At 45.1% G+C, this 23816-nt stretch overlaps 2 protein-coding genes across 2 annotated transcripts; one reads left to right on the forward strand and one right to left on the reverse strand.

Moving 5' to 3' along the window:
* Positions 1-12252: 12252 nt before the first annotated feature.
* Positions 12253-16228, forward strand: LOC133907507 (cytochrome P450 86B1-like). The gene is made up of 2 exons (XM_062349561.1): positions 12253-13619; positions 15455-16228. The coding sequence occupies exons 1-2, from the start codon at positions 12351-12353 to the stop codon at positions 15833-15835; spliced, it is 1650 nt and encodes a 549-aa protein (XP_062205545.1). The 5' UTR covers positions 12253-12350; the 3' UTR covers positions 15836-16228.
* On the reverse strand, positions 16066-19135 carry LOC133907508 (uncharacterized). Its single transcript, XM_062349562.1, has 7 exons — positions 18898-19135; positions 18760-18790; positions 18635-18653; positions 18403-18500; positions 17829-17927; positions 16855-17030; positions 16066-16520 (listed from the first exon to the last, which is right to left on the reverse strand). Exons 1-7 carry the CDS (start codon positions 19057-19059, stop codon positions 16434-16436), a joined length of 672 nt encoding a protein of 223 aa, XP_062205546.1. The 5' UTR covers positions 19060-19135; the 3' UTR covers positions 16066-16433.
* Between the last annotated feature and the right edge of the window lie 4681 nt (positions 19136-23816).

The following is a 23816-nucleotide window of genomic DNA, read 5'->3' on the forward strand; positions in this document are numbered from 1 at the left end:
GAGGAGTGGGGCTTTGGGCAACGTGAGTCCGAGCCTTACGTGTCGGCAACTCGGCATACAGTACGTTTGAGAAATTATATCTTTCACCAGTCTCTTACTGTTTGATATTGCTCCAGCTGCGAGATTCATATAGATTTAAAATTTGTTTGATAAAATAAAATAGTTTAAATATATATTATTAGTTTAAAATAAGAACAGGATGTTTTTGTTGCTACTGAGTACTGACCTTGTGTAGCCACTGGGTGGGCAGTGGATGATCGACAAGAGCAGTGCTCTCTTGGATGCACATTGCAGAGCTTGGTGAGCTCTCTGTCTCGCTACTTTACGCACGTTCTTTTCCTCGGATAATGTGATCACTGATCACCGCTACAATCCTATGCCAATTTCTAGACCTCGATGCTTATGCGATCTTATGTCTCAAAGAATATGTTTGCAGTTGTTTGCTCTTGCCCTGTGAGAGTAGTATTTTCTTGGTTTTTATTCTCTCCAGGCTCGCAGCGGGTAGCCCGTAGGCCGCGAGACGCCGCCGAGGGCCCGACTCAACGAGATGTCGCGCCGCCAAAGCAGGCCTGCGCCGAACACTCGATCGAACCGAACCGACGTAATCAGGAATTCAGGATTGCATAGCGCTAGCGCCGCCAAGGAATCGAACCGAACTCCGAACCTGCTGCCGTCTGCCGTCGCGAACTCGCGGAATCACGGCGTCGGCGCGCCTGGCCGGTCCGCCGTCGCCCGTCGGCCGGTGGCCCGTGCCCGCCCTGGTCCCGTGGTCCGCCGACCCACCACCGTCCGCCTGGGCCTCGTCCGCGGTCCGCCGACCGCCGTCCGCCATCCGCCCGGTGGCCGGTGCCCGGTGCCCGCAGGCCGCAGCCCCCCTGGTCCGCAGCGTCCGCCGTCCGCCCGGTGGCCGGTGCCCGCTGACCGCAGCCCGCCCTCCTGCATGGCCCCTGGTCCGCCGTCCGCCCGGACGCCCGGTGGCCGGTGCCCGCAGGCCGTAGCCCGCCCTGGTGACCTGGTCCGTCGACCGCCCTCCGCCTCACCGCCTGGTGGCCGGTGCCCGCCGTTCGCCGTCCGCCCTGGCGGCCTGGCCCCTGGTCGGCTACTCGGCTCTCGGCTGGTCCGCCGTCCGCCCAGGCCCTGGTGCGGCGGTGCCACAGCCCGCAGATTAATTAGGCTCACTGTCTGAGTACAGAGTACTAAGGTCTGACCGTCTGAGTACAGGAGTACTGAACTGAGGTTGTGAGGTCTGCCGTCTGAGGTCTGAGTACTGTGTACTGAGTGCAGAGCAGCAGCCAGCAGGCAGCAGATTTCAGAAATCAGTTTTAAGGTTAATTTCAATTATTCTTATATTTTTTAGTTTTGTAACTTTGTAATTTATATGAGTTCAACCACTAACATGTTAAATTGTTAATCTTTTCAATTATCAGTTCGTCCTAGTTATCATGTCATTGAGAAAGTACGCATCGGGTAGCGAAAAAAGGAAAAAGAGAAAACAGGTGGATGAGTTAATAGAATCACAGAAGGGGGCAATGGACAAATTCTTAAGGAGTAATACGGGCAGTTCACGAACCCCAGATGAGTGGGCGATAGTTGCTGTGGAGGAACAAACTAATGTGAACGATGATGACCAGTGCCCTAACCCTACGGAAGACAATGTTGACATCAACGAGGATGATAACAATGTAAGTGGTCATGACAACGTATTTAATTCATTTGCTACAGAATTTGCTAGTGTTGATGAGCAGTCGGTTTTTACTACGGATATTTATGATCCAAGAAATTGGGATAATCTTGATAATAAAGCTAGGGACATATTAGTGGAGAAGGGGCCTATAAGAGAAGAAAATATTGTATTTCCTTTAGATGATAACTCAAGACATTTTTCGTATGCTCATTTCTCTAGAAAAATGAGCAATGGGGAGGTTCATGACAGAAAATGGTTAGTGTATTCGAAGCACGTTGATAGAGTGTTTTGCTTTTGTTGTAAGATTTTCAATTCTAGAAATTGCAAGAGTTCATTGGGGCGTGATGGATTTAGAGATTGGAGGCATATTAGTGAGAGGCTAAAAGAATATGAAGTTAGTGTTGAGCATATTACCAACATGACCTCTAGGAATGAACTGAGAGCTAGATTGAGGAAAAGTGAAACAATTGATAAAGATTTACAACAGTAAATCACAAAGGAGAAAGAACGTATAAGACAAGTTTTACTAAGAATAATTGCCATTGTCAAATTTCTTGGTAAACGTAATTTGGCTTTTAGAGGATCCAATGAGCAACTCTATAATGATCATAATGGCAATTTCTTAGCTTGTGTTGAGATGGTTGCAGAATTTGACTTGGTGATGCAAGACCATCTTAGACGTATTAAAAACAATGAGATTCATTATCATTATCTTAGTCATAAAATTCAGAATAAGTTGGTTTCTCTTTTGGCTTCTGATATTACAAATTTTATCATAAAGATCGTTAAAGAGGCAAAATATTTCTCCATTATCCTTGATTGTATCCCAGATGTGAGTCATCAAGAGCAAATGAGTTTGTTGGTACGATGTGTTAATATGTCCGATGGCAAAATAAAATTAGAGGAGTTTTTTTTGGGTTTCTTGATGGTGGATGATACATCTGGTTCAGGGCATTTCAATGTATTGATTGATTCTATCAATTCTTTTGGTCTTAATATTGATGATATTAGAGGTCAAGGTTATGATAATGGCTCTAACATGAAAGGAAAACACAAGGGGGTGCAAAGACGATTGCTTGATATTAATCGAAGAGCTTTGTATATGCCATGTGCTTGTCACAGTCTTAATCTTACTCTTTGTGACATGGCTAAATCATGTGCTAAAGCTATTTCATTTTTTGGAATTATGCAACGGATATATGTATTGTTTTCTGGTTCTACCAAAAGATGTAAAGTTTTGCTCGAACATATTCCAAGTTTAACTGTGAAATCGTTGTGCAATACTCGTTGGGAGAGTCGAATCAAAAGTGTAAAACCAATTAGGTATCAAGCTCCTGAGCTAAGGTCAGCTTTGTTAAATTTAAGGGAAGCTGATGATACTGATCCCAAGGATAAGAGTGATGCAAAAAATTTATTTGAAGTGCTTGGCAGCTTTGAATTTATACTTGGTATGGTTATTTGGCATGACATTTTATTTGCTGTTAACACTGTAAGTAAGAAGTTGTAATCACCGTCCATGTGCATTGAGTCTACCTTACAGCAAATTGAAGGCATAATGAATTACTTTTACAGCTATAGAAATGAAGGATTTGCTTCTAGTCTGATCATAGCCAAAGATATTGCATCTGAAATGGGTGTAGAGGCATCATTTCCAGTAAAGCGTCGTTCTATTAGGAAGAAACAGTTTGATGAAACTGATTATAATGAAGCAAATTTGCAAGCTGAGAGGGCTTTTGAAGTTGATTACTTTTTTGTTATGGTTGATATGGCAATCACTTCATTGAAAACTAGATTTGAAGAACTCCAAGAATTCAAAAGTATATTTGGGTTTTTAATGAGTTCAACAATCTTGAAGTCATTGGATGGTATTGAACTAAAAGACCGTTGCACTAAATTTGCAGAAACTTTCTCTCTAAAGGGTTCATCTGATGTTGAGTTAAATAATCTAATTTATGAGTTAAGTGTTATGCAGTTGACTTTACCAGATAGACCAATGTCTGCCATGGAGATTTTTGAGTTTGTCAGAAATGCAGATTGTTATCCTAATATTTCTGTTACTTATCGGATCTTATTTAATGTACCAGTGACTGTGGCATCTGCTGAAAGAAGCTTTTCAAAATTGAAATTATTGAAGAACCATTTGAGGTCTACAATGTCACAAGAAAGATTAAACGGTCTGGCAACTTTATGCATTGAGAAGAAATTATTGGATGAGATTGATATTGATACAATCATCAATGACTTCGCATCTAGAAATATCCGAAGAAATTTTTAAGGTAATATGTTTGAAGTATTCCATATAAACATTGTTTTTATGTAATTTAAGTTTTTATTGATAACAATTTAAATATATTTAGGGTCCTATATTTAATTTTGCTTCGGGCCAAAAAATCTCAGGACCGGGTCTGGTGATCACCGCTACAATCCTATGCCAATTTCTAGACCTCGATGCTTATGCGATCTTATGTCTCAAAGAATATGTTTGCAGTTGTTTGCTCTTGCCCTGTGAGAGTAGTATTTTCTTGGTTTTTATTCTCTCCAGGTTCTGAATTGCTTTCAGTTTCTAATTTATCTCAGATTCTCATATTGCAGAGATCTTCATCCCTCCGTGGCGCGTCGGGCCACCACCTGCTTGGAGCATGTCGACGCCATTCCCGAGTACCGTGCCGCAAGTTATCAAAATAGAAGATGATGAAAGGGATGTTGCTGAATCCGGTCAGGTCCCCAGCGTCGAGGAGCTGATGATCATGGGCGTGTTCAGGAAGGGCGTCCAGAGCCGGCTCGAGCTCCGGAGGAAAAGCCAGTGCGCCCAGCCATCGCCTCCCCCACCGGTCAGTGCTCTTTCTGTTTATTCATGAATTGGTTCGGAGGAAAAGAAAATTCTGGTTCTAGGAGTGCATTTAATTTATTCGTGGATTTCAAGGTTGAGTTCAAATGAAAGATACTGCAAAACTTTAAAGTTCAAAATTCCAAACATTTCTATGAAAATAACTGTATTTTGTGAAGAACCACAGCATAAATTTATGATAGCTCAATGGCTTTCAAACAAAGAAAACTTTGATTGCGCACTGTTTTCTTCAGTCCACAGTCTACGGCTTCAACTTCTCTGTCTCCATGTGATAGTTGCAAACCTGAAAGGTAGGCAGGTAGCTTAGCTGCCTTGTGCCCGTGTCTTTCCACAAGTGATGGTTCGTAGTAAAATGGTAGAGTTATCCTCGACACCTGCCTTTCCTTCTCTTGGTGTAGCTCTCTTGTATAGCCCTCCCCTCCTGGGCCTTTTTTTCTCTCCTCTTTTATTTTTTCTTGCTTTGTTTTTCTATTCTTTCAGTTTTATTAATATAAATCAACAGTAGGGTTCTTCCCTGCTGTTTTCCCGCTCAAAAAAACACCTGCACTTCTCAGTAAAGCAAAAGCAACAAGAGATAGAAGATAGTACTGCACTTCATTTGTAGAGGGGCACCAAATGTAGTCCATTCGTATAGCACAATGTTGTGGTTATTAAAGTTATGTGTTCCTTCTTTGTATGCTCATTTTGTCCTTTGTTCAGAGAAAAAGAGAGCTCTGATTATAGGATCATAATTATTCTGTTTTTGAGGAAATTTATAAGAAAAAATTTACCGTGGTCTCAGAGGAATTTGAGCCATCTATTTTTTAATCAGATGGTCTAGATTGTTTAGAATACTACCTATTACTTAGAGGTAGTATGAGTAGTATATAAGACAAGTATATGTAGTATAAGCGTATTTTTGAGAAAAAAGAAATAGTATGGTAGTTATATTGTGCAAATTCATAGGTTTAATGTTTAGACTGACTTGAATACTGATTATTTGCTTGAAAGATTATTTGGGGATTAGGTATAAAAAAATTTGCTGTGCTCTTTAATGGTATGGTGAGTAAATATTAATACTACTATCGCAATTACAGAAATATCCAATCACGTGAACGGTCAGATTAAATTTATACTAACTTCTATCTACAGTTAGTATAGATCACCATAAAAAAGCTCATTTATAATTATCTGTTGATAGATGATGTCTATAAATTATCTGTTGGCTTGGAGTAGTATTTAAGGATTAGGACCGTAGTTTGTTTTTATTTTGTTTTTTCTGACCTTCCGTCTCCATGTAACTCTCTGCTCATGTAAATTTGTCTCAGTGCTATAAAATGTTCAGGCAGCACTAGTATGTGTTGCCATAGTTTCTGTAAAAAAAAAAAACATTATATAAATGACGGCCATATAGAGTTCCTGTCAATTTCTGGTGTTAAATTTTATTTTCGAAATCTAATCATTCAGTCTTAGAAGTCAATAACCAATCTCTTCCGACAGTGAAAGATGCTGCAAAACTTCCATTCTGAACATTTTGCAAACAACGGTACCTACGAACTTTGACATGGCGCTTTAGTGTTCTCGAAATGTTCAAACTTGTTCAAGAACAGCTCGCTGCTCCAGCTTCTCAGCATGTCACCTAGTACTAGTAGCCAGAAACAAGTTAAAATCTATAACCTATCGTGCATATACAGCACATTTATTGTTGCATCTTGCATCCATTTGAAGTTTGATACGTGATGCAAATATTGCCTTTAACGTGAGCAAGATTTCATCCCGCATATAAAAATTGAGAAACAAAATAGTACATTAACACTTAACATGAACATACATGAAAGTGCCACCATTACAGAAGCAAAAACACCTCTCATTAAACATGATAAAGAACTGATCATCTTCTGAATGATATAATAAATAGTGCTCTCAAATTGTCCATTTAACACATCATAATGTGGACTAGAAGTTAAGAATATAACTAGATGCAAGACTGAAAAATATTATCTGAAATTGAGTTTTCTTCCTGGACAAGCTAATGTACACAAAAACTGAAAGGTAGAAGGTTGCTCTTAGAGGAACAAATCACTAACCAAATAGCAATATATCAGAGCAATGCCTATGGATAGCCTGTTCTTTCAGAATTCAACAAAATAAATTGAATCAACAATTACTGTAGCTCCTTGTCCAGGAATTAAGCCTAAAGAGCCATGACCAGAACACTAGCAGTTAACACAGGGACTGAACAAAGAGGAATAGATCATAAATTTCAGAACTACCTGTGCCGATTCAACAACAAAGAACAAATAGATCAACACCTATTGTACTTAGATATCTAACCCAACCACAGTGTAGATAGTCATCACAGAGCATGTTACATCACCAAGCCATCTAGAAAGTAGAGATGTAAATGAGGAGTAAACCGAAATACTCAGTGCAATTCTGCTAAAGGCAAACTCAATCGAGGTAAGGCATAGGCCAGTTGCCATTGTCCCAGAAATCCAATCACCCACCAGTGGCTGCCGGCGAGAGGGAGACAGAGAAATAATACCTCACCGCACCGCGTTGGCTCGTGCGGGCGAGCCTCAACACACACAACACCGACAAGCACCAACACAAGGGCTTTGTCATCCGATCTCTTGTTGCTCAGAACCACCAACCAAAGATTGAGCTCCACTCGGCTCCAGCACACAAGTCAATTCTAAGCATCAAAAGAGAGAACAAGTGAGAAAGCCAAGAGAATGGAGAGGATATCCAAATCTGCACTAAGAGAAAGGAGAGTCAGCTTGCATATATGTGCAACGACGCCCCCCCGCATCCCACGACCTCCGAAGGGATTGGAGATGCGGTTACGCCGCCATCATCACCCAACGGCCGCCGCCGCCTCCTCTCTTCTCTGTTCTCTATCCATTTCCCATTGTCAACCTTTGCTGAGCCAAGCCCCGGTCACAAATATATCATCGCATGGGCTGGGCTGCAACAAACCAGATAGGCTAGCCGGTTCACAAAGGAAAAGGGGCTCAAAAACATTAAAAATTCATGTTTTTCTCAACAATACGTTCATGTATTTCATCGTCATTATAGAAGTGGTTCTTTGTGTCATGTACTGCTTCTATCCCTCCTCAGGTACAGCAGCCACCTCCACCAGCGCAACGCACATGGGCAAAGAGGCAGGCCGGACCGCCTCCGGGGCTCAACGGCGTTCGCCAGCCGCCGCAGAAGCAGTACCAGCGTCGGACGCCGTGGCAGAAGGCGCATCACGCTCCGCCACCGGCGCCGAACGCTCACCGCTCCCCGGGCCCGTCCGGCCTGGCGCCGCCGGTGAACGCCGGCCCCGGCGTGCCACCAGGGAACGCCAGTTCCAGCGTGCTACCAGAGAAAGCCGCGAAGCCTCCACTTAAGCCAAGATCCTCCGCACCCAGCAGCGAAGAAGAAGCCCACCGTGCCGTGCGTCTTCTGCGGCGTGCTGTGCATGACGGCGTGGCACCTGAAGCAGCACGAGCAGGGGCGGAAGCACCGGAACAAGGTGGCGTGCCTGGCCGGGGAGACGAACGTGCGGTGCCAGGTGTGCAACGTGCACCTCTCCAGCGGGCTCAACGTCGAGCAGCACTACGCCGGCAAGCAGAACCTCCGGCGGCTCAACGGACGAGCCTGAAATGGTTACTTGGAGCCTGAAATGACTGAAAGTATTATGCCACCTACTATATCTTTAGTGATATTTGAACTTTGAACGGTGTTTGTTTTCGTTCGTATCTGTGTAGCTAAAAGGATTCAGCCTAACGACTGCTACAATTATATCATTTAGATTGTGTAATCTGTAATGGATTATATGTTGCTGTGTTTGATTCTGTTATACTCGGCTCGCCTTATTTCTGTGTAGTTTCTTTTATATCAGCAATTTTAATTGCTTGATGTGCTAGTTCTCCTATGCCATTATTTATCATTTTACATCTTTCATCCTGAGTTTATTTGTTCCCTTCATCAGGTCTCTGAAATGCAAGTGATTGATGCACATCCATCTTTTCATCTGCATTACTCCAATGACAATAACATGTCGCTAGCAAATGCATATGACAGAGTAATTGTTTGGTTCGCGCCTAAGTTTGTTACACATAATATTAGTCACGTCACAGATTTTTAGGTAGCTATTTATTTGATTATCATAATTGTAACAAGTTACATTTTATTAGTCCTCTGACACACACGTCATATACTTAGTTTTGCAACTAACTTCGTCACACTTGTGACTAAGAGCTTGTTAGTTATATTTTTTTTGTGCGAGCCACGTTTGACTAAACTTAGATATAACAAATTTAGATGTGAACTAAACATACCCGACAGCATCTCTTCTAGAGTTATAGACTTCTAGATGCTCTAACCCTAAGTTACGACTAAAGTTAAGTTGCCATGTCAAGTGCACCTCTCACATGACTCGAGAAAAAGAGTGTACCTCTGACAACCGGTGAGCCTAGGGCGCTAGTCAGTTGCCGTTAGACAACCAATCGTATCTGCCTCTGAACGCATCGAACAAAAAATGTGGGTGTGGGTGCATTGCAGGTAGACCAGCGACGCAGCTACCGAATAGGAATTTTCTGTAAGAGGGCATGGCACCTCCGAAAAAGGTCTCTCGCTCAGCTGAGCTTTGGTTACGTAGGACACGGTTAGTTCTGTGCACGTTTTCACTTGCTACATGACGATGACATCATGGTGGCTAAGTCGCAGCTTAGAAGCCAGTACACGCTGCACAACTACTGAAAACAAACAACAGCGCGACGGATCACCTACAAGGAGCAAACTTTGGGTTTAAAAAGATAGAAAAATATAATAGGTCCTAAGATGTTGTGAGTTTAACAGAAGCAACTTTATCGCCCAATCAAGCGAAGTTGTTGTTCATACTACAACTTCTGAACTTATTCGCTCTGCAGTCCGCAGATGCTGACAGTGTCTTCTTGTGGACTCTCTCTGACGGAAGGGAACACGGAGGGAGACCTAGGATTCATCCAGCCAAGAGATGCTGCCGGTATGTATTTCCACGATCTAGCTCAGCGACCCATGCGTCACCTGAGAAACGAAACTTTGCCGTGCCGCAAGGGGGAAAACGGGCAGAAAAGCACGGCTTTTCCCGTCCGCGGGCAAGCGATCGGCCTTGACCGACGGTGGCGGCCTCGTGGTCACACCACGCGACTGTTAGTTGCACCGGGGAAATGCAATTTCGTATGTCTTTATTCACAATCTATTTTGATTGTTCATCACTCTTACTTAATATTTATTCATCTGTTAATCCTCTTACGTACCTATATTTTTTTTCATATATACTTTAACACAAATCTCAATATAAATAAAATAATTCTAATAAACTCGTGTTGTTATAGTGTGACATGAAGCGTGACGGCTCAGAAACTAGACCGGAGGATGGCCTGGGTGGCGCTAATGCTGGTCAAATGGGTGGCCCAGCTCGGCACGGCCTATTAGCTAAGCGGTCCACATAAAGCCTGATTGTACCGGATTATAGCATAATAGGTATGATGTGTCTTTTTGCCTGTTAAGCCCGTTAGCCTGTGAAAAAATCAAAAAAAAAAATGTTGAGAGGTTGCTCATCATATGCATGCATTTTCTCTTAGCTCCTATGTCAATAGAGGCTAGCTCATGGTCACATGTCACAATACGTTAGTGAATAAAAAAATATGTGACTTATTAAATACATGTGGGACTATGTGTGTTACAACTTGTATGTGAGAGAGGGTTAGAGACGGCAGGCACGCGCACGACCTCCCTACTCTGACACTCTGCTGATGTTACTAGCCTGCAAAGTGTGACGTGAGACTCATGAGAGACCGTTGCGTTGCGGCATTACCGAATGCTAATGCTTGACTGACGAAAGCTTGGAGCCATCCCGACCGTTGCCAATGGGCCAAGCCGGATCAGGTCGGGTCGGGTCGTGGTGTATGCTATGCCAACCCAGCTCATAGCCCGAGCACGATCCAGCCTATCATACTGTGCCAACCCGATCCAATTATAAATGAATCATATCATGTTTAGGCTGTACCTATATTACCGTGCGACATGCCGACCCATTTAGCCCGCTCTAGGTGGCGCGGAGGCATGCAGTGGGCGGGGTGCAGTAGTTGCGTTTGGTCACCACTCGCCACCCCACCACACCACCGGGGGGCGCGGGCGCCGAGCAGGGCAGCTGGGCAGGGGATCAGGGGACGGACGGGCTCGGCTCACCAACCCGTCATCCTCCCCCTTCCGACGCGCGTCTTTTTTAAAAACCGCGGCGTCCCCGGGTGCGCTCCCGTGACGGGGCCCGCCGGCTCCCGTGTCTGTTGCGACCGTTCCGGTGTACTGTCGCGTGCCGAGTGCTTCGTGTTGATACGGCCACGTCTGGACATGGGGACGGGTGGTGGCTTTGAATTTTGTCTCGTTTTGTGCAAACGGGAAAACCGAAATGTCACGATCGTGGTGGCATTTTCAGGGCTTCAAAGGAGCGCATGGCACACGGAAGAACGGAGTGGAGCACGTATTGACCGATCTTAAAAACAGTATCCCTTCTGCTAGGGCAGAACCAGACCGATGACAGCATAGGATTTAATCTTTTTATTAGATTTTACTATATAAATAATAGATTTTTTAAATCTAACCTAAATTTGAATGAGACAGCTCGAGATTCGATTCATTGCTGATTCCACCCCTGGCTTCTGGCCTCAAGAAGGGGAAAACAATACAGCTTCTGTGTCAGTACGGCTTACTAAGTCTAAAAAGCACCAAGCTTCAGGTAAACTCTGGTGCTGTAATAGCCCCAATTCAAATACCAGTAGTTTTAGATCCAAAAAAGGCGCAAAGAGCCAGCGAAAATCCAAAAGGTGTAGCTGGTTTAACCATGCAATTAACAGACGCGCAGTCGTGCCATTGTCTTGCAATTAGCATGCATGCATGCATGTACACTTTTTTCCCTTCGCGAAATGCGTGTACTTTAGTAGTACATTTTGTAAGAGAATTCTGTAGTGTCTACAGCCACATGTCCAGACCTACTGCTTGCTTTTTAATCACCGACTAGTAATTAAACAGTTACGTTACGTTTGAAACGCAGAAAATTTGCAAGGATTTCGTAGGAAATAAACACGCAGGGGTTTATTTCTGCTGGAATGAGAAAAAATCCCGTGTTCCAAACAAGCCTTAGTGCCTTACACTATATATTACTACTCATGTACGTATGATTTGGATCACGCACATGGCACGTAGAGTCATACGTTGAGGACTACATAGAGTTACCATGGTAATGGGCTACTATTGGCGGAGCCAAAAAATTCCACTCAAGATAGAGCCAACCTCCAACGCTGACTCATCAACGTTGAGTTTTTTACTTGGCTTGAAGCGTCGCCAAATACGCCATATGGTATGCGGATGTATAGCCTAATAAAATCATTTATTTACGTTGAGATCTGTATTAACGAGATAAGTGAAAAAATTTATAGAGAAATAAGAAAATAACATATAGATAGATAAGAATTAGATGTAAGAGATAACCGATAGGTATAAAAACATGCAGCACTATTTCTCATTGCAGGAGCAGCACCAAGGTGGCTTCGCCCCGAGCTTGGTGTGGAAAGCTCGCTCGGACCGGGTGTGACGAGACACGTCACGGAAGTTCGTTCTCGCAAGCCTTTTAGCTCACCAAATCAAACGGACCGCACGCTGCCATCAAGCAGCCACACCGGCATCCCACCTATATATTGCAACGCACCGGCAAGAACCCCCTCCAGAAACTCACACACTGGCACGGCGGCACACGCACAACACAAAAGCCAGCACCTTTTTCCCGGCCGGTCTCTAGCTGACAACGCCATGAGCGCCATGGACACGGCCGTCTCGCACAACGCCACGACGGCGGCGGTGACACTTGGGGCCGGCAGCAGCGGCCTCGCGGGCCTGCTCCCGGAGGTGCAGAAGCTGGAGCTGCTCGTGGCGGTTTCCATCTTCGTGGCGTTCCACTCGCTGCGGCAGCGGCGCGCGCAGGGGCTGCCCTCGTGGCCGCTTGTTGGCATGCTCCCGTCCCTCCTCCTTGGCCTCCGAGGGAACATGTACGAGTGGATCACCGGCGTGATCAAGGCGCGCGGCGGCACCTTCACGTTCCGCGGGCCGTGGTTCACAAACCTCCAGTGCGTCGTCACCGCCGACCCGCGCAACCTCGAGCACCTTCTCAAGACCAAGTTCGGGAGCTTCCCCAAGGGCCCCTACTTCCGCGACACCGTGCGCGACCTCCTCGGCGACGGCATCTTCGGCGCCGACGACGAGGTGTGGCGGCGCCAGCGCAAGGCGGCCAGCCTCGAGTTCCACTCCGCCGAGTTCCGCGCGCTCACCGCGAGCTCGCTAGTCGAGCTCGTGCACCGCCGGCTGCTCCCCGTGATGGCCGACGCCGAGGCGGCCGGCAGTGCCATCGACCTCCAGGACGTGCTCCTCCGCCTCACGTTCGACAACGTCTGCATGATCGCCTTCGGCGTCGACCCGGGCTGCCTCAGCCCGGGCCTCCCCGAGATCCCATTCGCCCGCGCGTTCGAGGACGCCACCGAGGCGACCATCGTGCGCTTCGTCACGCCGACCACGGTGTGGCGCGCGATGCGCGCGCTCGGCGTCGGGCACGAGCGCGTGCTCCAGCGCTCCCTGGCCGGCGTTGACGCGTTCGCTTACGACGTGATCCGCAAGCGCAAGGAGGAGCTCGAGACCGCGGCCGCCGCCGGCCGCGGCCCCGAGGCCGGGCGGAGGTCGGACCTGCTGACCGTGTTCACCAAGATGCGCGACGAGGACGGCAGCCCCGCGTACTCGGACAAGTTCCTGCGTGACATCTGCGTCAACTTCATCCTGGCCGGCCGCGACACCTCGTCCGTGGCGCTCGCGTGGTTCTTCTGGCTGCTCGGCAAGAACCCGGGCGTGGAGGCCAAGATCCTGGAGGAGATCGAGGGCATCGTCGCGGCGCGGAAGGCGCCGGCGACCGCGGGTGAGGTCGAGGAGGAGCTCGTGTTCCAGCCCGAGGAGGTGAAGCGGATGGAATACCTCCACGCCGCGCTCTCCGAGGCGCTCCGGCTCTACCCGTCCGTTCCCGTTGACCACAAGGAGGTATATACGTACATACATATGCAAGCACAGACTACGTACCCCGTATATCGTATATTAATTCATGCAAGGCCGTACCACATAGGCACATCTACTCACGTAAATTTCACAAATTTAAAACTATTTATACCTTTGTAATGCAAAACGTCCTATTTCGTAAAATTACTACTACTTGTATTCTCAGTAATGTAATACTACAACTTTTTAGTCTGATCTTGTCCGTCAACCACACATGTCAGCATAACGAGTAATGTATGACTGATAAGTAATATGTGACTGACGGATAGGATCAAGTTAAAAAGTTATAGTTTTGCGTTACTTCGAGCATAAGTAGTTGTAATTTTATGAAATATACATCAAAAATTGTAATTTTATGTTACAAATATACAAATAGTTATAGGTTTGTGAAATTTACTTATAGAATATATATACTATATTGCGGTTGTATCCAAAGGCAAAGCTAGGTATCAAAAGACTTAAATGCACACTTCAACATATCTAGGTTCAGACTGTGTGTATGTTTAGAATTAGGTGGAGCATAAGAGGTAAAATTAAATTGTTAATAATTAAGATTTTTTTCCTAGTACCAATGCATTCGAGCTGGCTACTGTAGCTTCACCCCCTGCTAGCTAGATACAATATTACAACTATACAAGTTAAGTGGTCTCAAAAAGAAAAAACTGTACAGGTCCCAGTTCGAAATACGGGAATTTTGCCTGGTTTCTATGGGAATGAATTGAAATTCCTACGTTCTAAACATGCGTGTCTAGTAAAATGGGCACGCGTTCTACATTTTGGGAGCGTTGCACTCTGCATTGCCGTGCGGTGAAACTAACTCGTCCTTGCAACGCCAAGTCCCCAAGTGCGTGAGTAGCTGGCCCTCTCTGCATGAGCAAGGAATTATATGCTTCTTGCTATGCTACTGCTAGGTGGTAAAGTAGTAGTGCTGGTAATATTATCTTTCTCGCCTTCTTGGCAATTGCAGTCCGATCTGCATGAGTCGCCAATTGGAGCAGTTGTTTTTCTTCTTCCCCTTTTGGTACTAGGAAACAAGAAGTCAACAAGTACTGACTCCTACGTGGAATTAATCCACGGTGAACTTTGTTAAGTTACCGAAGTGTAGATGTTGAGGTTGAGTGTTACCGGAAAGATGAAGCTGATGGACACATGTAGGTGTGTTACTGCACCAGAGCATCTGCAAAGCCAAAGCCAGCTGCACAGAAGTCATGAACCATGACGAGATTGACTGATCTGCATTGGACCCTATACATATCTTTAGGTTGATGACCCATGGTGAAAAGAACGTAAGCAGACGTTATAGGTTGCAAGTTGGTCATCTAAATGCATGTTGCCTGCATATTTTCGATATCTTTGGCCAAGACTTGGAAACTCTCATGTGACCTGATAGGGACGCGTGTCGGACCAATTCAATTGTAGTTGCACCCGTCCTTAACTTATTATACTATACTCCAATCTTGGAGATGTTTATGGTTAACGGCACAAAGCTGATTTGCAAGAAGGAAACCTAGAAGCGCAGCGTCCAGGTTGCTAATTGGTGTATCTGATAGAGTTCAACATCACCTACTTGGACCAGGTAAAAGAAGCAATGAAAATTGGTGACAAGCTACTGGTCAACAAGTAGCCATGTCAGATAAGTTTTCGGTTTCTTTTCAGCCTTGAGCTGACATAATCACACCCTGATAACCATCCAAGCAGCCTCTTTAACGCATCAATTCTAGGATTAACTTCAGCACAATATCGACGTCAAACGGTCGCTTGTACAAGTGGTTTCACGTTTGTTCTGCTACGAGCTGACGATCTGAAACTGTGGCCACTAGGTTGTGGAGGACGTGGTGTTCCCGGACGGGACGGTGCTGAAGACGGGCACCAAGGTGATCTACGCCATGTACGCCATGGGGCGGATGGAGAGCATCTGGGGCGAGGACTGCAGGGAGTACAGGCCGGAGCGGTGGCTCCGGGACGGCCGCTTCATGAGCGAGTCCGCCTACAAGTTCACCGCCTTCAACGGGGGGCCGCGCCTGTGCCTCGGCAAGGACTTCGCCTACTACCAGATGAAGTTCGCCGCCGCGTCCATCCTCCACCGCTACCGCGTCGACGTCGTCGAGGGGCACCCCGTGGCGCCCAAGATGGCGCTCACCATGTACATGAAGCACGGGCTCAAGGTGACGCTGAGCAAGAGGGACAAGAGCAAGCTCTGAGCTACTCCATCCAGAGTGTTTGCCAATAAGGGTCAGGAGGAAGACATGAAGGAAGCAAGGCTGCTTTCAGATGCAGATGTGGTCTGCAAGTTTGTGCCACTTTATGAGAGGAAGTTGATGGTGCCGTGTGAAAAGATTTCCTCCGTCTTTTTTTTTGTTTCTTCCTTTGTAGTGCGACTATTATTAAGTATTTGATTTTGTTTTGTTTACACATAGTGTAGACAAGTACCGGCAATATAGAACATCTGTATATTATGTGTGATGATGATACACTTAAAGCTTCAGTTGATGTCACTGGTATATTTTGGCATTATTATTTTAGTACAACAGCTGTAAGATGTGATGGCATCTATTTGAATAAATGTGCTCCGAATCAGCTATTTTTACTACCAATTCTTATGTGCCAATTACAGAGGCGTACTTGCCAAAGTGCTCCAGCACCGTCCAAACTTCAGCCAAGTGGTTGACTGCTTGTTTTGCCTTGTTTATTTGCATGACATTACCAGCAGGATATAGGCCGAGTAGACGAACAGCCACATGAGTAGTTGAGATCTAGTTGCCCAACTTTACCAGAAGCTCAAAACCTGGTTGTTCAACTTCATGCCCTGCCACTCCACTCTTCATAGAATTCAGCCACAAAATCCTCCATGAACTTGTGCCTTTTCACTGCTCTCCTTTTCCCAGCCTATGTCCGAAGTAAACTAGGCGTCAGCATGTGCGGAGCATGCAATGAATTGATAAATAGTGTTTGTATTGACTAAACCACGATACTATGATAAGTGCCTAAAAATTGAGCAGAGAGCAACAAGAGATTATTACTAAATCGAAAGATAATGATGGGAGACTTAGAATCTTCTTTTCATATACTCGGCCTACACATAAATGAAGCAAATACCTAACATCATTCTACATCTCTTACTAGGTTCAATAGGTTTCAAGAGGTAATGCTTCCTTCCTGGGTTAAACAGGACAAATGCACAGAAGTAAGAAAAACTTCTATAACAAAGCTCACCCATTACCTCTGTTTTCATCATGTCCTTCAACTTGAAAAGCTTCTCATGGAAATGATTGATAGATGTCTGCTTTTCTCCCTTGGACATGTACTTCTCCTTTGACAAATTATTACGTGGAAGTATTTTAGGATCATGCAAGGCATTATTCTTGCTCCCACCAAATGTAAAACATCTTGCAATACCTACAGGTATTACTTGGGAAGATTAGAACATGAAGTTCGTATTCCTTCAAACAAAATACTGCCAAAAATGTACATTTTCGGTTTTCTTTGCCAAAAATTCATATACAAAATTGACGAAATGTGCAAGCATTTCTAGGATAAAGTCAACATAATAAGATCCACAAGACCCATATTAAAACAGGTTAGATTAGGTACAATCATGAAAACTAACAATACAGGAAGTTTTGTCTTAGATTTCCCCTGTTCTAGCTCACCTCCAAATTCTAGCGGAATCAAGGATACCATGTTTCTTGCATCTGCAAGCTATCAGTAATTTCTGGTTCAAGTTTCAGATGACTAGGTGGTACAACGTTACAGTTAGCATATCCATGCATACAAGATAAGTATTTAGTGGGGACATATAGAAAGTTATAGGCAAATGCAATTTGAAAACAACTGCTAAGGCAACTGAGCCTCGGAAAAGTAGAATGTGTATGAAAGTACTAAGAGAAGTTCAAAAACGGATATGGCTGGCCTCTAGACATGCTACTATTGGATGCAATGCTTGTAGACATGCTACTATTGGATGCAATGCTTGTAGATATACTAGTATTGGATGCAATGCTTGTAGATATCAAATGACGGTATATTTCACACTAGTCTATATGATACAATCGAATGGTAACACAAACATAAAATTAATTTATCCCAGTAGATCCAAACAAAGAGGCATTCTGTATTGGACATTAAAAAAATTGTATCATAGTAATTTGTTGTTATGCAAAATAGATATAGAATTTCTGCTTATGGAACAATTACCAATTGCACCAATTGCATCGAGACGATCTGCATCTTGCACAATCGCAAACTCAAGGGTATGCTCAGCAATAAGCTTATTTGAAACTTCATTTTTGAATCCTGCAGTTAAGATTCCAAATTTAAGAGTTAGACAGACATTGCGCAAAGGTATTTCAGGAATATTTCACTAAGCACAAACAACAATACACTAAGCACTCTCAATACTCTTGGGTCATCAATAAGCACAAACAAAAATACAGTAAGCACTACTCATGTCGCATTCAGATCAGGTAAGAGCAAAACATAGAATCTTAGCAAAGGGCACCATGAAGAAAAATGCTCTGCAGCAATCAGATAAAGGAACAATTGTGTGAGGAAAATCCGTTTCAAAATTGTGTGAAGAGAAACAATATGATCTGATAATTTTGCTTACACAAAGAGAGCTAAGGATAGAATGCCCACAAGCATGACGAAAAAAAATGACATGAGGAATAAACCAAAGAAAACAAGCAGTTGCTTGAACTAATATTGTGCCAAAGTGAGCTGTAGCATTGATTAAACATGAAGTACAGATGCATAATTACGAAGAACTCACCCATCCCTTTAATAATCGCCACTATTTCATCCTTCTGGCGACCCAACCCCAAATCATCAAGAAATGTGTCAACAACGCTCATATCCTCCACATTATCCCTATCCAAATCCATGTATCAAAATCAGACAGCATGAACCGAACTCTCCTCAACAATAGTTAACCAACATAGCAAGCTCTCCAAGGGTTAACACATTTTTTATTATTTAAAAAATAACGAAAAAAAGCCCCTCACTTGGTGTACTTGTAATCTCCTGCATAACAGAAACAAGAACAAAAATTGTCATCCTCCACCGGCTAAGTAAATCGAGAGCTAAAGCAAACGGAATCAAGCCAGGAGCAGTCGGGGTAAGGAGTTACCAACGTCGTGCAGGAGAGCGGCCAGTTCCACCTGGAGCAATCAAAGGGCACGCAGATCAACAAATCGAAAAAGAAAAAATCCGCACAGGGAGTGGAGGACTGGGTAGAGGATCGAAGGAGAGGCGAGCCAGTGGTTACGGTGAGGAGGCGGTCGGGGGCGGAGAGGCCCTCTTCCGCGGCGAGCGACAGCGCTAGGTCGCGGACGCGGAGCGCGTGGGCGGCGTCGTGGGAGGCGTCGCGCCCGCTCATCTCCCTCTCCACCAGCTCCTCTGCGCGCCGCACCGCCGCCGCCGCCGCCATTTCGAACTCCGGAGTTTTTCTCCCCCGATCAGTATGGTTTCGGAGTTCGTATTGCGGAGGGATCCTCGAGGTAAGACCGTCACAATCATTTTCCTATCATTTATTCTCTTTTTATTTTATTTTTCATTCTCATTCTTTTTATTTTCATTCACCTTTAATAATTTTCTTTTAAAAAGACTCGTAAAAATAAAATAGAGAATCTCATCCTATAAAAAATAATATGAGAATCTTTTCATGATAAAAACTGTAAAAAAAAATTGTTAAAATGTTGAAAGGTAAAAAATTTCTTCGTGAAAGATTTTTGAGTTGCGAAAAAATCCGTTGGGTATGGTATAACGTCACCGGTGACAATTATCCGGTTCCAGACTGCGGAGCTAAACAAGCTAGGCGAGGCGGTGCGGTAGTTAATAAAAGTACTTGGGGCGTGCTAGTCAACAGGTCCAACGGGTCAGTCAATGTGCAGCACGTCGCCCGTCCGATCATGAATCAAGGCTCTCGATACGGAAGAGGTATGCACGATATTTTTTTTCCCAATACAACTCTCTTCAAAACTTATCTTTCGGATTGTACCCCTTTCTAAGAACAGAAGTTGGAAGTCACTGTAAGCAAAAAAAAAAAAATATCTTCTTTAATTGTCTATTCAATTAGACCAAAAATTTGGGCAAAACCCGATTCAAACCGAGGGTGTACGTACAGTTACTATTTACAAAATTACTATTTATTTACTGTTCATTGTCTGGTAATTTTAAATGGGAGAGGGTGCATGTGCACCCACCAACCACAACGTAGCTTCGCCTCTGATACAAAACGATCACGAAATAAAATCCCTTGGCATCATTTCAGGGACATATGATTTGAACAACTCTATCCATTTCACCACTAACTCTAGACCAACAAACTAATTGTCTACTATTTTTTTTAAAGAAACCGGCCGAAGAAATATCCATTGTATTAATGAGAAGAAAAAACCCAACTAGCTGCAAACAAAGTTATAGACTGACCAAAACCAAAAAAAGAGTAGGCAGATGAATCCAGCCCAACGATTCCCTTCCTCCCTAATAAGCTACCTATTCTCACACAATGAGACGTCCGAGTGGCTCGCGCCCGTGAAAACCCAAATAACGGCCTCGTCCGCATAGCACAACATGATTCCAAAGTAGTTACCAAAAGAACAATGTTTATTGAACTTTACTATGGTGATCACACCACGTAAAATAGTGCAACAATGAGAATTTGCTAAGGATTCTAGCCGTAATAATTAAGGTCTTCTTTTGTTTTCCTTCTGAATCGTGTATTGTAAAAGCTCATCTAGAATAGATTATGAATTATGCTCTAATCCAGATATATATTTGCAGAATTCACTTTCAAAATCTTATTATTTATTTACAGAATTCATAATACAGGGATAAACCAACATAGTCTAATACGCCCACTTGCTCGCGAGCTTACTTCGAAGATAGGGATGAAAGTTTTATATATATATTTTTTTAGAAATGACCCACCTAATTAAATTGAGACACTAACACACCGCGGGCGACCGTGTAAATTCTGTTGGTTGCTTCGGCGCGAATCATCCGTATTATTCCCTCAGCTAGTCCGATAATTAGTGAACGGCACAAACCATGTCGGAGCAGCAGCGGCTCTGATCGAATCGGAGGAGGTCCACGTCGCCATCGGCCCTTAATTAATCAGCTCTAATAAATCGTTCTTGTCCGAAAGCCGCCTTATCAGTATCGATCACGTCCGAGATTAGGCGGCTGGCCACCAGTTTCTGGCCCGCGCGTGCGTGCATGGCCCCGGCGGAGGACGCCGCCGCTCCGGTGGGAAGACGGGGCGGGCGGCGGCTCTGGGCCACCGTGCTGCGCTTTGCGAGCCGTCGGGCGCGCGGCGAAGAGGGGGCGTTGGTGGCGGGGGCGCAGTGGGCGGGGCTGCGGCAGAGGAAGCGCACCGTGCCGGTGGACGTGGAGCCGGTGGTGCGGCCGGCTGGTCGGGAGGTGATGAGGCGCCGCGCCGGCCAGGAGGAGGAGGCTGGGAAGGGCCCTCGTGTCCGCGGCTGCTGCTTCTTGCCTCCGGCGCGCGTGCCTGGACGCAAGGTGAGTGAAACTCAGTAGAACACTGGAACGTGCATCATGCATGGCAATGGCATGGCTTATGTTTTGAACAATAGTTGCTGCTGGTAATGTAACTTACCTCATTTTTTTTTAAAAAAAACTTAGACCTTTCATAAGCGAATTGTTGTTTAGGATTTCATCCAGATAGTTTTTTTCCTCATTTCACGAAAATTTTGTGTTTGTCTTCATGATTACTGTTGTCAAATGGTAGTCTGTTTTCCCCTATGACATCATAGCACCATTGACAGCAGCGGCAGCAGTATCCATAACAAGCAACGGCAACTAGAGCACACAAAGCAGCAGCAGCCGCGGTCACAGGACGCTACGTGTCGACCGTCCGAACCGCCTCCCGCATGGCAGTTTCGATCCACCGCGGGCAACAACGGCAGCCAACCCCGCGCTGATCCCACGCGGACGCCGCCCACCACGCCGCGCGACACGGCACACGAAAATGAGGCGTCCGCGCGCGAGCCTCGCACGAAGGCATCGGCCGGTGTGGGCGCGTTCGGCCATGCGGTGGGGCTGTCCGTGGTGGCCGCGGTCTCGATGGCGGGGCTGCTCGGCGGCCGGCTCTTGGCCGTCGCCTGCGTGTGCGCGTGGCTCGTCGCGCTGTCCAGGCTTCGGCGGCGGGAGGCGCCGGTTTCCGGCGGGACGGCCGGGAGCGTTGACGAGTGTGCAAGTGCAATTGATGTGAACTCGCCGGATTACAAGAAGCTGGTCGTGCTCAGGGGGCTGCTGGAGCGGGATCGGGCAAAGGCCGCGACGGCATAAATTGTGCTTCATTTTCACGAAATTTCCACGAAATGAAATCACATTGTTCACATCGCAAGAAATGAAGAAGCAACAATGTTCGGTGCATCAAATTCGAGTGCCAAAAATGCATCCCGACAGCGAAATCTTTATGCCTTTTTTTCTCTCTCCAAATCTTCTGGTTGTGTAGTGTAGGGTCTATTCCTTGAAATGCATTTGATGATGGTTACATTAATCAAGTAGATGAATCATAATAGCTAGTTAATCGCAGGTCCTTTTCGTAGAGCGTGAACAACGTGATTTTGTTTTAGCTGTCATATTTGAGGTTCAGCAAAAACTAGAGCTACAAGTACAGCGGCACACCTCCGAGTAAGAGCTACTGTTAGATCCATGATGGATTGCAGCCATCGATCTGTCGAGAACCGTGTGCTCCTTCCATCGCCCACCTCCGAGTGTAGCATGACCGAGAACATCGCCGAGACGTTCGCGTACACTGGCAGCGTGAAGGCCGCCCACGACCACGCGGGCTGTGCTTTCCGTAGCCAAAGCCATCTCATCCAGAGTGCCTAACTCAACGTTGTCAAGTCATGAATTCCCAGAACACCGAGCTCCAGAGGTCTGCACACTCGCCATCATGAGACTAGACCGTGACCCTATGTTGGATATATGCGACAAATATTAAATAATCGACGTCAAGAAAGTAGTAGATGTCATGGAAGCAGTCACAGTTGATGCCATGGAAGCAGTTCCTCGGACGTCATCGATGTTAAGGAACTAGTCGTAGTATATGTCAGCGATGTGTACAAGGAGGGAGACGTGGTCGACGGAGAACACAACGAGCGGTCGCACAAAGACGCTGCCCGATAATATGATTGCCGCCCCGTGCGTGACTCTCCTCCTCGGTGCACGCCGAGAGAAGAGAACGACAAGGTCACGGCAGCAGAACAATTCAATGAGCTCGTTCATGAGAGAGAAGAAGAATGGGGAAAATGAGAAGATAAAAAATTAGCGCCCACACCAGTACATCTCCTGGTATTTTATAACCATCAAAATGATAGTTTTAATTTGACGTAAATGGCAATTAACGTCCATCAAATCAGGTATTTTAATCACATTAATTTACCAGCTTAAAATACTACATATAGTAGTGGTGGTGGTAGCAGCAGCAACAGAACTAGTAGCACTACTACTACTTCACATGATAATGATAGGATGTTATCATTAATTTTTTAAAATTGTTGAAGTATGCATACATACTAGAGGTCATTAGGTTGTCTTAAGACTTTAGAGAGAAGACAAGTTATTGTGGAACTTCTAGGTCTTGCCACAACACAATCCCGACAAAATTGAGAAGAGAGTATAAGTCCGCGATTACTACATCAATCAGCGCCTCAAAAACATCTTCACCTAACATATCTTCCATTAATAGGTGTTCCAGCAGTAGATGCCACGTGTTTTCACACAGAAAACCAGTTAGGTAGAGGTTCTTGAGCGAGAAGAGCAGTTTCACGTCCTCTTGTAGCTCCCATCCTTTCATTGGCCAGGACGAAGTGACACTGACTCCTCGATAAAATTGACACTTTATGTCCTACATATATTTGGAGGAATTTTAGCAATAGTTCCTATGCATTTTGTGTGTCATTAGGTGTCAATGCATAAGATGTTCCATCCATTTGAGTTTCTCAAGAAAAATGTAAATGACTTTGGCATCCGTTTTTCACCATGCACAGAGAGAGATTCACCTAGGTGATCACACTTAGGTCAAAGATTGGTCAAGAAGAAGGTAGTAGCTACTCTTGATGTTTAGAAAATTGCATCGGCATGTGTAGGAAGCTCATAGATTGAGCATACTAGTATGCATAGGAATTGTTAATTGCATGCCGAGAGAATGTACTA

The sequence above is a fragment of the Phragmites australis genome, chromosome 24, assembly GCF_958298935.1.
Source record: "Phragmites australis chromosome 24, lpPhrAust1.1, whole genome shotgun sequence".
NCBI lineage: Eukaryota > Viridiplantae > Streptophyta > Magnoliopsida > Poales > Poaceae > Phragmites > Phragmites australis.